The sequence below is a fragment of the Mytilus californianus genome, unplaced genomic scaffold (assembly GCF_021869535.1).
Source record: "Mytilus californianus isolate M0D057914Y unplaced genomic scaffold, xbMytCali1.0.p SCAF_4, whole genome shotgun sequence".
NCBI lineage: Eukaryota > Metazoa > Mollusca > Bivalvia > Mytilida > Mytilidae > Mytilus > Mytilus californianus.
This window is the reverse complement of record NW_026262690.1, coordinates 1,266,783-1,283,776: the sequence shown is the minus strand read 5'-3', so window position 1 is coordinate 1,283,776 and position 16,994 is coordinate 1,266,783. Positions and strand designations below refer to the sequence as shown.

The 16,994-nt window shown below is 32.4% G+C and overlaps 1 protein-coding gene across 1 annotated transcript in view; it reads right to left on the bottom strand.

The window, feature by feature from the left end:
- Nucleotides 1–16,994, bottom strand: part of LOC127737262 (CD109 antigen-like) — a 67,410-nt gene that overhangs the window by 34,719 nt on the left and 15,697 nt on the right. The window contains exons 8-15 of the mRNA XM_052247818.1: nucleotides 9,903–9,942; nucleotides 9,258–9,342; nucleotides 6,541–6,637; nucleotides 4,691–4,903; nucleotides 2,889–3,167; nucleotides 2,080–2,181; nucleotides 1,313–1,375; nucleotides 391–585 (exon numbers count right to left, since the gene is read on the bottom strand). Coding sequence (XP_052103778.1) covers nucleotides 391–585; nucleotides 1,313–1,375; nucleotides 2,080–2,181; nucleotides 2,889–3,167; nucleotides 4,691–4,903; nucleotides 6,541–6,637; nucleotides 9,258–9,342; nucleotides 9,903–9,942 — 1,074 coding nt within the window. The remainder of the gene's footprint in view (nucleotides 1–390; nucleotides 586–1,312; nucleotides 1,376–2,079; nucleotides 2,182–2,888; nucleotides 3,168–4,690; nucleotides 4,904–6,540; nucleotides 6,638–9,257; nucleotides 9,343–9,902; nucleotides 9,943–16,994) is intronic.

The window sequence follows — 16,994 nt, the reverse complement described above, 5'->3', positions numbered from 1 at the left end:
AAGTACCTTTCTTTTGTTTTATATGATAATGATATCTGTGTTTCGATTAAATATCTATTTGAATTTCAATTTCGTCGACAAACTTTGTGTACATTCATGTTAACACTCACTGAAACGACGCGGGAATATATCATTTTGACATTTTGTACCGCAACAACTTCCTTCTGGGAGAATTAAAAATACTTGCCAAAATCAATACAACTGAGTTTTGACAGGACACATTTTAATTCAGCCTTATAAATCACGACAACAACCGTAGGAATTAATCTATTTTATAATATATAAGATTCTGCAGTGAATTTGAATTCTGCTTTTTTTTACTTCATTGTAATTTTTTATGAAAGCACTGTATGCAATAAATGATTATAACCGACTATAATAAATGCTTACTTTATTATTAAATATGTCCTCAATAGGAAATGTAATGGCATCAGCTACAATTTCACCGTTTTGTCGTCTTACATAGTAAATCAGTAACTTTGCTTGGGGAATCATTGCATATGTGATTCTTAGATTCTGGTCTTGCTGTTTTCTATTTCTCATTCTAAATCGTCCTTGTGTTATAAGTGATCCTTTTGAAAAAACCTGTGAGTGACATGGGGATTTTTTAATTTGCATAAAAGATTTCGATATAAGATGTCACGAAAAATAAACGAATATTAACATTTTATGTGATCTCCCTTTTTTGTATCATAATGAATAGCATATCTGGTAAACAATATTTGTGGTAAAAAAAAACTGCACGCACAAACGAAAGTTGACAATTGATGTCTGGTAACCTGGAGAATGTCCTCTGGAATTAAACTTGCAACAATAACCCCGAAAGTGCTATTTCTGTAAGGGCGCGCACGAATATGTTTGTCTCTCTTCTTCGGAAAATGATAATATTGTATAGTTCCATTTTCTTAGAGAATCCCCTGGTGTTCAACTGAAATCTCCTAATTTTCAAATTTAAATAGCTATAACGACATAATGTTGCCTTTTAGTAGTCATTTAAAAAGCCACTTCTATGTCCTAGTTTTGCAGATTTTACGGAAGTGTAGATATTACCTGTTATTATATGCGTATGCGTATTGTGTATCACTCTGAAGTTTATCAGTATTTCGTTTGGTCCAACATAAATTATATATGTTTTAACACTGTTGTATTGTTCCAAATGTAAGGATAAAAACGAATATGCCCTTTCTTAATCATCTAAAAATTAATTATGGTTTGACACAATTTGAATAGTTGACGCATGCCCATCTCTCTATTATATTATTCCCGATAATTATTTTTAAGCGTTCGCAAAGTGACAAGAACAATAACATACTTTGTAATTGCAGAAGCGGATCATTTCTGTAACTTTTATAACTAATGCTAATCTTTGACCAGGCTAAACATAAATAAAAAACAAATATTTTTATAACAAATGAATACAATGCGATTGATACTAAGAGAACATTTTCTCCATTGCCTATTTTGCAATTATCTGTTTGTTTCAAGATAAATGGACTTATTTCCAGTTGTAATATGTACCCTCTTTAAATAGGACGGTCCTTCATTCGAACAACATTGCCTTAATTTTCGAAAAGGATTTTAATAAAATATCACTAAAAGTTATAATTTGCATACGATAAAGAAGGTCATTGTGCTACATTTAAGTTAATATTCTATGCCATACATATCCGTGCAGTATTCAGATTCTCCCGATTTCAAATAATGGTAATGATCTTTTTCTGATAATCAGGTTTTCTACAATATCAATATAACAGCGAAAGTTATTTCCTAGAGTGTAGTTTGGAATGCTAGAAATACACCTTTTGTGCTCGTATGTTTATTTGTTTCTTCCTTTTATCTATGTATATTATACTCTAATGTGTATTCAGTTTTGTATCCTTTGACAATTTTGAAGCCTGATATGATGTCTTAGTTTTAGACACAAAGAAATATTTCATTTTGAAATCTAAATAAAAAAACCGTTAGTGTAAGTGTTTATTAAATATATAAGACTTTTTGTTCTGAATTGTGTTTTAAGGTTTATTTGAATATTCAGGGCTGACTTGGCTACAGATAATGTTTGCTCTTTTTGAACTGTACCTGAGCTTTTCTGTTATTTTTAACTTCCACTTGTATGTAGTTTCTGCTTGGGGATTCTGCTCGGGACAAAAATTTGGATGCTCTCGATTTGCGATAAAAAGCCTGTAGTTAAAATTGAAAATAGTATTACATGTATAGTGGTTCATGGACACCAAATATCCTACTTAAATTATGAAAAAAAATATTCTTCATACTTAAGGTCAATGATTGCTTATGACCAAAAGACAGTATCAAGAACATAGATTTGAAAATATTTATTTTAATTTTCTTGTGTTTTACTGGTATTTGGGCTGAATTTGTTTTAACAGTTAAAAAGTAGATACAGTCTAGGGTTAATGTTTTCACATCAATTACTTTGCCAAACTTTCATAGCATTTTATCAAATTTGGCAGAAGCTTGTTTATTATAAAGAAATACTTTCTGGAAGTAAAAATTTTAAAATATGTTTTTTGAGGGGGGAATTCCGTATTTTATTGATAAATAGACATAGTTTTTTTCACAGTTACACACTTTTGAAAATATATTTATTTCAGTTATAGTTTTTTATTTCTTGGACCGAAGCTAATCTTAAAAAATCAATAGATAGCATCCAAAGAAAACATTTTCGATTTTTTTTTTTAAATTCTGTATTTTACTGATAAAAAGATTCACTTTTTACAGTCAACATTACAATTTTACACTGACAGCAGTAAAAACATGTTAGACATAGGGTTTTGCGTAACCCCTTACGATTTTTTCTATAACTAGACTAAGTATGTTGGTGATTATTTAATCTAATTATATCCGTTCATTTATATATTTTTAGATACCTCTATTCTACCAGACTGTGCTGCTTTAGGGAATCTAGCTGAGAGATTGATTATTCCTGATTCAGGGATCTGTTTCAAACGTGACAAGAGTACTTTTGTGTCTCTGTTGACTGGTTGTGGAAATGGCCGAAAAGGCATAATCTGATTACCGCCAGGTGGAGGTAAGCTTGGTGGCCCAATTTGTGGTTTCTTTTCACCAGGCACTGTATACGTTACCGTAATGTTTACAAAGCCCAATGGTGGGTTCAAGGGACTATCATCTCGCTGTGTAGCTCTCAACTAAAATGTACCATTGATAGACAAATATGTATATATGAATGCTAAAATATTTAAAGGTAAAATAATTATACTTTAACCTTAAATTACCCTGAATTGGAATTGACTAATCCCTCAAATAACAATGACAAGTAATGACATGCGGAATGATTGTCAATTGAACAACTGTCCACCAGTGACCAAATTGTGTTGATGTAAATATCTATAGGCCAGTTACAAGTCCATTTATATTATTAAATATTAACATATTGAGTGAATAATGTTTTCAAAATGTATTCCTTGTATCATCAAGCCTTCATGGCAATCCTTTAAGAACACTATCAACTTTTAAATAAGAAGACTTCTGTGCAAATGTATATTGGTAACAAAAAAGCTGAAACACATTTGCATCACTTATTCTTTTTCGTGCAGTTGAAAAAAGTGATACTGACGATACCAAAAAAGTCGAAAACGAATGGATATAAGAAGAAAAGACAAACCCAAAGTCAAACAACAGTATACAAAACAAAATATAGAAAACTCAACACGCACCCCACCAAAATCAAGGGGTAATCTCAGGTGCCTCGGACGGGATACCAGATCCTGCTGAACATGTGTCATCTATCTTTTTGCTCGTGTAAGTACACATCCTTAGTTAACATTTGAGGTATATGTTATTCCTTACATATTTTCTTTTGTTTTTATCGTTTCCTTCATATGTTTTGCGTTAAGAAACTTTGCTTTTTAATAAAAAAAAAATTCATAGGCAGGGCAGCACATGCAGTTATACGTCAATGCGTCGGCAAATCGGGAAAAAAATAATCGAGATATTGAGGTCAACGGTTGTCGAATGCGTATATTATCAATAGGTCGAACTACTTTTTACTAATCCATCTGTTCTGGAATGCACTTGTTATTGTATGTGCTTATTAGTTCTTCTGAGCATGATTTATTACTTTTTATAGTTCTCTCCACTTAATACGTTTGCTAGATTAAATTTTAAAATATTCAAATTCCCTAAGACAACGGTATTTTTTAAAGTAAACATTTTGTTTTCCGACCTTTCTTTAATCGATTCTGATCAAATGTTATGTACTATAATTCTATATGTCACCTGGTCAGTATTGTATGTTAGATGAACATTATGTGAACCGTTAATAGCGACATGTGGTGAAGCATGTTAATACTGTTACTAAATTTATCTAAATTTTGACGACAGTAGTTTATATCTCGCAACTGGATTAGGAAGAGACAAATCAAGGTCGAAAACAAAACATCTGGAATCGCTTCAACTCTACACGGAGCGCGACAGGGTGCTGCGACATGGTAAGTGTTATCTGATATGCATGCATCACGCGCAAGGCAAAACCACACTGAGATAAAATGTCACAATCACGAAAAGGAGACCTTTGATAAAGTAACATACCAGTCAACTTACTGGTATCTTATGATCTTAGACCGCGAAAACATGCCACTAGTGAGTTGAGACACCGACACATCGTATCGGTCAATCAATTTTTGAAGGTGACCAATAATCATGTACTCACTATTATTGTATAGTCCAATCCAGGTTTGAATACGCTTGACATACTAGAGGAAAATGCAAGTTTTTCTGGTGTGTCATAAATTCTAACATTTCCCGTATCATTTGCTGAGATGCCTGTAATTGCTTCTGTTACTTTAGCAATAACCTCTATGTAAGTTCCTAGTTTTGGTACAATTTCACTCATCAAAACTCGAATTGTAGCTTTTCCATTTATCTATATTGTATAATACATAAGTAAAGTCAACATGAAAATGTCTACGATGGATCATCTTCTAAAAAAAAGAAATGTTGTCCATTGGCATCAATATAGAATGGGTATCCTAAAGATTGTTAGACATGATATGGTAAAAGTAATTCTAAAATCGCTGTTTATGCAAAGCAGTATGAAAATTATGCAAATCAGCCATGCTTGTTATTGAATCAAATTATAATGTTTAATATCGTATCAAATATTTGGTACTTTATTTTAAAAATTACAACAACAAAAATACCGAACTCCAAGGAAAATTCAAAACGGTAAGTCCCTTATCAAATGGCAAAATCATAAACTCAAACACATCAAACGAATTGAAAACAACTGTCATATTTCTGCCTTGGTACAGGTATTTCCTTATGTAGAAAATTGTGGATTAAACCTGGTTTTATAGCTAGCTAAACCTCTCACTTGTATGACAAACGGTAATTGCAACAGGTGATTTACGATATTTTGCTTGGAACTATATTCTTTTTTATTGTTGCAATATTACTGTAGTAGAAATCATACTTTGTGGTATAAGTAACAGCATCAGTGTAAGTGTGTTAAGTGCAACGTTCAAACTAATGATAATTTTGAAACTTAACCATTTAAAAATACTAATAATTTTTATATTGATTGCAGGGTTTGTTGCTCGTGCTGTGTGGATACTGTAGGATGTGTCCCCGTGATTGTAGTGTATACCCTTATATTTTACAGTTATGGTTTTTTTGCTTGTGAGAGAGCTGTCAACTAAAAGTTTTTATTACGATTCATACAAACTCTGGTGGATAGTTGTCTCATCGACAATCATACCACATCTCCTTATTCTAACTCTGGTGGATAGTTGTTTCATTGGCTATCATACCACATCTCCTTATTCTAACTCTGGTGGATAGTTGTCTTAATGACAATCATACCACATCTCCTTATTCTTACTCTGGTGGATAGTTGTTTCATTGGCATTCATACCACATCTCCTTATTCTAACTCTGGTGGATAGTTGTTTCATTGGCAATCATACCACATCTCCTTGTTTTTATTTTAAAGGATACAGTCGAGGATTATGTCATTGAATAGAGAAAACGCTAAAAAATTATCTTAAGCACAATTTTCAAATGGGCAAAGCCACTTCGTTGATGAAAATGAGAATCTTAATTAATGTTTCTATTTACACTCATGCCAGTTCTGGCTTCAAAAAATCATATGTTTAATCTGTTAAATATATGTAATCTACAAACTTTGCATATATAACTGGCAATATTTTGACATAAGTTATATGCCATCTTTATATCAAGAATCATACCACCTCTCAAGTGATTTAATTGTATTTACTATTCAGTAGGCAATGGTATTAGTTCCTTTGATAAACCTTTTGAAAAAATGTTTGCTATAAACTTTTGTATCGTTTTGTATAGACTATAGTTGCAACTTCCAAAACAGCTTTCATGTTTGACTTCAATGCATATGACTTAGAAAATCGTGCACAAAATGCTTTAAGGAACATAATGATGACGCAACATAAACTTTCCTTACAATACGTAGGAACATATATATAACAATATAATGTACGGAAGTAAAACATATAAATAATGCTATCATAATTTTATCAAATATACCTTGAATTTCTTTACAATCTGATCTTTAGTATTTCTTGTCCATCGACGTTTTATAGTCAATTCTGCATCACCTTGTACTGGCTTCCCAAAGGTGTACCTTAATATTATTGATATGAATCAGAGCTACTGCTATATTTCGTGTAACTTTATACAGTTTAGGAGAAGTTTTGGCAATTGATTTGAAAATTTTTACAAGACCTGGGGATGAAATGGATGTGACAAATAAACTAAAATGTAAATCATACATATATGAAATTATTTCTGTTGGCACATCACATGTGTCTGGATTAGTCTTTAACATGTTCGATTTTGACTATATAGATATATTTGGAAAGTCAAACATTAAACTTATTATATGGTGCTGAAACATTTTAAATTGTATAATCAGAACATCCTTGACGTCTTTAGAAATTCAAATATGTTAATGAACACGCGATTTCTTTATCATATAATTACCGTCAATGATTAATTGGATTATTGTGTGGCCTGTTATATTTTTTCAGCATGAAGAGACATACAATTACGACATTTCCATTGGCATTTGTTAGGTCAATAATGACTTTACAAAGTCACATTTCACTAAAGGGAACTGAGATTTGTGAGTTTTTCAATGTTATACTAAACACTCATATTTCTTCGGAAAATGTCTGTTATTTTTCCATTCGTTCCGTTGGTTTAAAGTCTAACATTTGATTTTGTCGGTTTCTATGGACTTTTTTCTATATTTTTTTGGTGAAATTTTATTTCATTCCGAAGCGTGCAAATACCTTGACAACGTCTGATGTTAGCAGGAGTCTGGGTTCCTGACATAATAATCACAATACCATAAGAGGAGTTATTGGAAGAAAAATTTGCAAAAACAAAAATATTTCACCAAGACAAAAATATGTTTTACCGTAAGAGAAAAAAGCGCTTAACAACTCGTGAATATTGGACATCGATAGATATTATCTTTTTATATCTAAAATGATAATTATAATCTTGCCTAAGGTTCGTTTATTCTTATTGTGAAATTTAAAGAGTTGAAATCAAGCGATTTCAAGCGATATCCAATACTCTTTCGTTATTTAACCTACAATTATCAAAAAATAAACTAGAAGCAAATATAATTATTGAGAAAAAAAGATAATATATATTTTCCTACTAGTCGACGACCACTGTTGTTTTTTTTTGTTTTTTTTTTTTGTTGTTTTTTTTTTAGTTCGAAGTAGAACACCTCAGAAATATGTTAAAATAAAAATGGTGTATTTAGGAATCATAAAAGTGAAATATTCTGATGTTTTTAATGCCAAAAAAATTCTAATTGCATTGGAATGGGTTTTTTTTTTTTTTTTTTTAGATTAAAAGACTTTATTTGTTGGAGATTTGTTGAATTTCTCATGCAATAACTATAATTTTTTTTTTTTTTGTAATACGTATGGTACCAAAACTTGTTTATGATTGTTTATTGGTGAATACACGTTAGCCAATTGGTTTTTATTATCATTATTTTTCAAATGTGTGATTTTTTGTTGCTATTTCTTTAACGTATAAACCAAATCTCGTTCTTTTCATTTATATCACTATAAAAAATGAAAACAACATGTTATATATTTTATGCGTCAGAAGCGCTTTTCTGGATTGGCCTTCATCAGGAACGCTCAAAGCCGAATATTTGAAAGCCAAGAATGTATAAGAACCGAAACAGTTGAAGAGTTGTATGACCAAAAAGGACCTAAAAACCCAAATCCATTTAAAGTAAACTTTGCTTGAGGGAAGTGAAACCTTAAATAACGATTAGAAAACAAATAACAAGGCAAATTAAAAAATGGGAAGTCCATTAAAACTGACAAAACCAAGTGCTATCAATCAACGGAACAAGTGAAAAACAACTGAGATCTACAATAATAGAAAAACAAAGGATATGGGGTATCCATCCATGACACAAAATCAGTACATGCACAGCAAAAAAAACACACAAAAATCAAAGGAACAGCGGCATGGTGTGTCTTTGTCATCTATCATCTGATGATTTATTAGAACATTTCTTTCTGTTATAGAAGAAGAATATGTCTGAGGACACGAATGTCCCCGCTTAAGCTTTGCAATTTTTCCAAGTTAAAAAGGGCTATAACTATGAACAGTAAGTGACTTTTAAATTAAATTCGCACTTTGTTTGCGTGTTGTGGTTTTGAGTATTGTGTATGAGTTTCATACAATTTGAATGGGGAAAACTTACGTTAGATTGCGGAAACGAAACAATTTGCAATTTTTCCAAGTTATAAAGGAACATAGCTCTAGAACGGCAAGTGACTCACTGCCCACATTCGAACTCCAACTGCAAGTTTTGGTTTTTAGCATTGTGTATGAGGTTCATAAAATTAGCATAAGTCAAACTTATGTTAGAGTGCGGAAACAAATTAGGGACGGACGGAAGGACGGACGGAAAAACAGAACATAAGGACAGTCAAGGGTGACACTTAATGCCCCCGTTACCTACGGCGGGGGCATAAAAATATATTAAAAAACATACATTGCACTTTAAATATTTCTCCTAAATAGGCCATTTCAGATATGAAAGTTTGAATCAGGTATTTCACTTGGGATATTGAATTTCGAGTATAGAGTGTAAAATCGTCCATATTTTTTTTTATCTTTGACAGGTTTTACATATTTGGAATGATTGCATATCACAAGAGTACATAATATTTAATACTCAGCACGTGCTATATACTTACAGTGCATTGATAGTTACTGTGAAAAATCTGTCTGTTTTCAGTTCAAATGGAGGCAATACAACGTTCACTTCAAATTTAGGTAGAACTACATATAAAAACATAAGCAATCAGTACTATCTACATTTGTATCATTTAAAACAGAAATGCATGTTAAAAAGACGTTTGGATATAACTGTCGATAGACAGCCTTACGAATCGACATTTATTTGGATATTCCGTTTTCGTCGTCGAATGTCTTAAAAATGACCTATTAGTTATTTAACTATTTATCCATCTACCAATGCATAGGGACAATATTACTAACTGATGTCTATCGGATGTACGGACACAGCAATAAGTATTAATTGAATATAATAATGTATTGTCATAAAGGCATTATTCAGGGGACATTAAGGACATTGCTGAGAGAGAGAGAGAGAGAGAGAGAGAGAGAGAGAGAGAGAGAGATCATGTTAATTAGATACATAAGTTCTTAAAACACATCAGATTATAAATCAATACAAATAATTATCAAATGTACGATGGATTGTGTTTTTATTATATCAATGACGAAAATCCCATATAGGCTTGACCTGGTGTATATTTTTGTTTGTTTAAGTTTTATCAGTGGGATTGCGGTCTAACAAACACTAAACAAATACTTACCAACCCGTTCAACATCAAACCCTTTAAGGTTGTTTTCTCTCTAAAACAAATAAAGTAAGGGGCATTACAACACTGACCAAATTAAGTGAAACTTTCATCATATATATATATATTGACATTATTCATTTATACAAAATATTTAGGTTATGACACTAGGCGCAATGTTTATACTACTTGATATTTACTTGTGTCTAAAATAAAGGCAACAGTAGTATACCGCTGTTCGAAACTCATAAATCGATAGAGATAAAAACAAATCCGGGTTACAAACTAAAACTGAGGGAAACGCATCAAATATAAGAGGAGAACAACGACACAACAAAAACACAACATTAAAATGTAACACACACAGAAACGAACTATAATATAACAATGGCCATTTTCCTGACTTGGTACAGGACATTTTAAGAAAAAAATGGTGGGTTGAACCTGGTTTTGTGGCATGCCAAACCTCCCGCTTTTAAGGCAACGTCAAACACAACACCAAAACGACAACATCACATGACAGGACCACAATACAAATAAATGGGAGAACATATAAGACAAAGAAACACACGAATAATAGCTAACAAAAGGTACTAGGCTTAAAATTCAATACGCCAGACGTGCGTCTCGTCCACACAAGACCAACCAGTTACGCTCAGATGAAAAAAGTTTGAAAGTCAAAACAAGTACAAAGCTGAAGAGCACCGAGGACCAAAACTTCCAAAAAGTTGCGCCTAACACGGCCAGGGTTTTCTGTCTGGGACAAGAACATCCTTATTATTTAGAATAATTTATAATTTTGCAAACAGTAAATTTTATAAAATGACTATATAATAGATATACATGATAAAACCGAAGTGGGGACTAACTACAGAATAAAAACGGATACATTACATAAAACAACTTAATTCAACACATAAAAATACACAGCCGAGTTAGCCAAAGCCTCAACGCACAAAGTGACGTCACATTTGAAATTCTAAAAAAAACACACAAAGTGATGTCACATTTGAATTTATAAACATATTTCCCAAAAATAAGATAGGATTAGGATTTATTCAAGATTAGATTTGTAATACTGACATTACATTTATTAATAACAATGAAAATTACAATACTTATTAATATCAAATTGTGGTAGTAATTAGATAATTAATTGTATTATCTAGCTATGTCGGTGTTTCTTCTGAATCAAACTGTAAACCAAATATATCGTATAAAAGACATGTACACAGCTCCGTATTTACACTATTGTTGAGTTTCCATGCAACATTTATAAGTAATGGATCTGTTACTTGCTTGAAACAGCTCGGTAGTCATTTCTCCTGTACTGACATGATTTTTGAAATAACAAACAAACTAAGGTTTTAGCTCCCTCAGACAAAGTGTTCTACTACTAATCTATCAGTGCTTCTAACTACCTCCCTTACTACTATCAAAGAACTTGTTATTAACTTTTGTAATAAAGCTTATGAAAATAATGGTATTAATTATTTTTGGAGTGTTAAAAATTCTTTAGAGGTTTTAGATAAAATACATGCTTTTGATGGTCCTTTTAATTCTGTTGACAGTTATGATTTTTCTACTCTCTATACTACACTTCCACACAATCTTATCAAGAAAAAGTTTTCATATTTAATTAAATGGTCTTTTGAAAAATCTCATTACAAATTTATTTGCTGTAACTCGTTTAAAGCCTTTTTCTGTAACGAAAAAGGAAAGTATGCTAGATACACTTACTGGAAATGTGAAGATATGATTGAAGCTTTAAATTTTCTCCTGGACAACATATATGTACGTTTCGGCGATAGAATGTATCGACAGGTAGTAGGTATTCCTATGGGCACTAACTGCGCCCCTTTAATAGCAGATTTATTCCTGTATTGCTATGAATCTCAGTTTATGACCAAACTCAGTAAAGACACGTCATTGTTACATTTGGTTGATACATTCAACAATACCTTCCGTTATCTAGATGATATTTTTTCGTTAAATAATCCAGAGTTCTCTAAATATACTACCGAAATTTACCCAATAGAACTTACTCTAACTAAATCTAACATAAACAGCAGTAGTTGTCCTTTTCTGGATTTGGACATTTCAATCTCTAAAGGAAAACTCCATATGAAAATTTACGACAAAAGAGACGATTTTTCATTCCCTATGGTTAAATTTCCTTTTTCAGGTGGCGATGTTTCTTTGGCTCCATCATACGGTGTATATATATCCCAACTCGTTCGTTATGCCCGTGTGTGTAGTGATGTCATAGATTTTAACGAACGTAATCAATGCATCACTGGTAAATTATTAAATCAAGGATTTCGTTACCATAAATTACGTAAAACTTTTGCTAAGTTCTTTCATAGATACAAAGATTTGATTAGTAAATTTGGCTGTACTTGTAGAAAACTGATTAAAAACGGTATTTCACATCCTAAATTTTACGGTAATATTGTACTTAAAGCGCGGAAATCACTATGTGATCCGTGTAAACTCATCGAACCTTTAAACAGGCTTATTAGTAAAGGTTATCTTACCAATGTTGTAATTAGATCTTTGAATATAGTTTACATTGGCACTAATATCGATTTTATCATCAGCAAATTAAAACATAACTAAATTTGTATTTTTTTCAAGTGGGATGTATAAAGACACACCCACGTTCGTTTAGATCTATAAAGAGGTTAAACTCCTAACTATCCTACTGTCTGTCGATACATTTATTTTTGGCATTGCACTAGTCATGTCTTCTTTGACTGTCCATGACGTTAAAATACTAAATCCCTGGGATGTGTTTTAGTTGATTTTAGTCTCTGATGCATGATTTTTTATTATTAATTGTTTTGGCTTTTAACTAGCTGTCAGTAACTGCGAGTACTCTCAAATCGTACTTTCTTGTTTATTTGACCTGTTGATACTAATTGTATTGCTTTTTTGTTATTTAATGTTATTCAGGGTTATATCTGGTCTATATACCAGCTTTGATAAGTGTTTGGTATAACTATAAATTTTCACTTCGTACTATGAACATCAAAATTATTTATTTTGTAATAATATTTCCTTTCTCTATTGGTACTGTACACGTATACCTAACAACAAAATTATTTTCATTTACCTGTGTTTAAAGTTATTGCAAATGGATGGTATTTTGTTCGAGCATATTGTTTTTCTTTAATTGTTTAACATTTCTTACCGATATAACATGTTACTTTTATTATTCTTCCCTTAGTTTATTTATTTTGTATTCAAAATTATTTATTTTGTAAAAATATTTCCTTTCTCTATTGGTACTGTACAGGTATACCTAACAACAAAATTATTTTCATTTACCTGTGTTTAAAGTTATTGCAAATGGATGGTATTTTTGTTCGAGCATAATGTTTTTCTTTAATTGTTTAACATTTCTTTCCGATATAACATGTTACTTTTATTATTCTTCCCTTAGTTTATTTATTTTGTATTTACATAGTGTCATAGGTCAAATTTATTTGTTCAGTGTATTTTCAATGGTGTTAATATGTCCTTTGATTGAGTTAAGCTATTTCAGTTGATATTTTATAGTGTGTCTTTCTATGTTGTGATGTTGCACTATTGTTTCAGAAAAAGGGTGAAGGTTTGGTACCATTAAAACGTTTAAATCCGCTGCATTTGTTTGCACCTGTCCTAAGTCAGGAATCTGATGTTCATTAGTTGTCGTTTGTTGATGTGGTTCATAAGTGTTTCTCGTTTCTCGTTTTTTATATAGATTAGACCGTTGGTTTTCCCGTTTGAATGGTTTTACACTAGTATTTTTTTGGGGCCCTTTATAACTTACTGTTCGGTGTGAGCCAAGGCTCCGTGTTGAAGACCGTACTGTGACCTTTAATGGTTTACTTTTATAAATTTTGACTTGGATGGAGAGTTGTCTCATTGGCACTCATACCACATCTTCTTATGTCTACTTAGATGGATTGGGCTATTTTTTAGGTTCTTTTTAATCATATAGCTTTTTAACTTTTTCGGTTCTTATATATAAAAAAGAAGATGTGGTATGATTGCCAATGAGACAATTCTCCATAAGAGACCAAATGACACAGAAATTAACAACTATAGGTCACCGTACGGCCTTCAACAATGAGCAAAGCCCATACCGCACAGTCAGCTATAAAAGGCCCCGAAATGACAATGTAAAACAATTCAAACGAGAAAACTAACGGCCTAATTTATGTACAAAAAATGAACGAAAAACAAATATGTAACACATAAACAAACAATAACCACTGAACTACAGGCTCCTGACTTGGGACAGGCACATACATACAGAATTATGCATTCTTCACTTTCAAATATTTGACTTTGAGCCTTTCTGATGAAGGTAAATAAAGAAAAGCACTTCGGATGAATCCAATTTATAACGTGATATTTTTTGCAGCACTTGGTTGATACCTCTGCTGCTTGACTATCAGTTCCCAACAGTATCATCAGTTTAGTAGTCAGTACTGACATCATCTATAACTAACTTTTCTTAATTTTTCGTTTATAAATTTATAAATTATTAATAATAAATATATTCGGCTTTGATCGTTTCTGATAAAGTTAAATTTAGAAAAGCGCTTCAGGGGCATACAATTAATAACGTTATGTTTTCATTTTTAACAATGAACTTGTATAAATATTTCAACCATTATATGAACTATAGCAAGCCTTGTCGGAGATGACTGGAATACGTAAAAATGTTTTATATTCCCGTGCTGATATGATACACCACTTATTCGGGTTTTTATAACTAATTGTTCGGATAAAAAAATATTCTGACAAAACAGTTTTTTTATACAAATACATTGATGGCCTCCGCTTAATAATCCTTAACTTTTGATCTTTTCAAAAGAGAAGCGAAGGATACCAAAGGGACATTCAAACACACAAGTCGAAAATAAACTGACATCGCCAAAACTAAAGACTGAGCAGCACGAACCTCAAATAAACCTGGGGTGATCTCAGGTTCTCCGAAAGGGTAAGCAGATCCTGCTCAACATGTAGCACCCGTCGTGTTGCTCATGTAAGTACAAATCCGGTGATAAGTCTAATTCGGTAGGTCACATTCGGAGATAAGGGGGCGTGATTGAAGTTTCGACAATTGGAACATATCCGTTGTCATTTGTGAAACGGATATTCCATAACGGTCATCCAACTCGTCATGGCGTTATTTACAAAGGGACGATTTCAACTTCACCACTTGGAACTCTTGGTTTAATAGCTCCTTTGTAAGCACCAAACATCTATCAAAAAAAATCATGATAGGAAATACAAGCCTTGAATCTTGTATCAAGTGGGTTATTCCGTATGCATGTCCTGTTGGAATGTTTCTACATAAAAATGGAAAGTTTACAATTGGGAAGCGGAAATCATCTGTTTTGTCGAAAAGTTTTGTTTTTAACCGACCAACATTGTCAATTTCTAGATGTTAGTCAAGGTATGAGGCCTACTTAACTATATCTGTTATGTCCTTTATCTCCAGTTCGATGGGATAGATGCGTTCAACATAGTCACAAAATTATGAATTATTTTGTGAGAGAACATCATCTATATAGCGGAAAGTGAGGTTTAAAGATACTGCTAACGACTTTTTTTTTCTTCCTAAAATGTTCCTGTATGAATTCAACCTCATATGAATAAAGAAACAAGTCTGCAAGAAGAGGAGCACAGTTGGGTCCCATGGAAATACCGATGGTTTGTTGAAATACACGTCCTCCAAACGTGACAAATATGTTGTCAATCAAGATATCAAGCTTCTTGAAAATGTCAGTTTCAGAGAGTTGTTGTTTGAGTGATTTTTTTTCAACATTAACTTTGTCTTTGATTTATCATTCAAATCCGCATGTGGTGTATTTACAGTTAAAGCCTGGTATTTTTTTTTCAATTGCCAACTTCCTTCCGTGCGGATTTTTCATGAGTTTTGAATGACAATTTCTAGTAGTTATTAGCCTGGGTTTAGAATTACTACTAGACATGAGTTTGGAATGACAGTTTCTAGAAGAGAGAATAAAGAGGGACGAAAGATACCAGAGGGACAGTCAAACTCATAGATCGAAAACAAACTGACAACGCCATGGCCAAAAATAAAAAGACAAACAGACAAATAATAGTACAGATGACACAACATAGAAAACTAAAGACTAAGCAACACGAACCCCACCAAAAATTTGGGGGTGATCTCAGGTGCTCCGGAAGGGTAAGCAGATCTTGCTCCACATGTGGCACCCGTCGTGTTGCTTATGTTATTACAAATCCGGTAAATAGTCTAATTTGGTAGGTCACATTCGTGAAAAGGGAAGGGTATTTTAGTTACGACATAAGGAACATATCCGATATCATCTGTGTAACGGTTATTCCATAACGGTCAACCAACTCGTGATGGCGTCCGTAAAATTTACGAAGGGATGATTTCAACTTCACCATTTGGAACTCATTGTTTAATAGCTTCCTTGTAAGCAACAATCCTTTTCAAGGAAATCATGATAGGAAATACAAGCCCGGGAATATCGTATCAATTGGGAGATATATACTCCGTATGCAGGCGCTGCTGGAATGTTGCTACATAGAAATGGAAAGTTCACAATTGGGAAGCTGAAATCATCTATTTTGTCGTAAAGTTTTGTTTTCAACCGACCCTCAATGTCAATTTTTAGATGTAAGTCAAGATATGAGGCCTACTTAACTGTATCTGTTATGTCCTTTATCTCCAGTTCGATGGGATAGATTCGTTCAACATAGTCACCAAATTTTGTATTATTTAGTGAGAGAACATCATCTATATAGCGGAACGTAAAGTTAAAGGATATTGCTTACTTCTTATCTTTCTTCCTAAGAAGTTCCTGTATGAAGTCAGCCTCATAATAATAAAGAAACAAGTCGGCAAGAAGAGGGGCACAATTGGTGCTCATTGGAATTCCGATAGTCTGTTGAAAAACACGTCCTCCAAACGTAACAAATATGTTGTCAATCAAGAAATCAAGCATCTTGATAATTTCAGTTTCAGAGAATTTTTTGTTTGAATCAGAGTGATTCTTTACAAAGTAGGATTTATCCCTCCCCAAGACAAGATACTTGTATCTACGTTCGCCATTC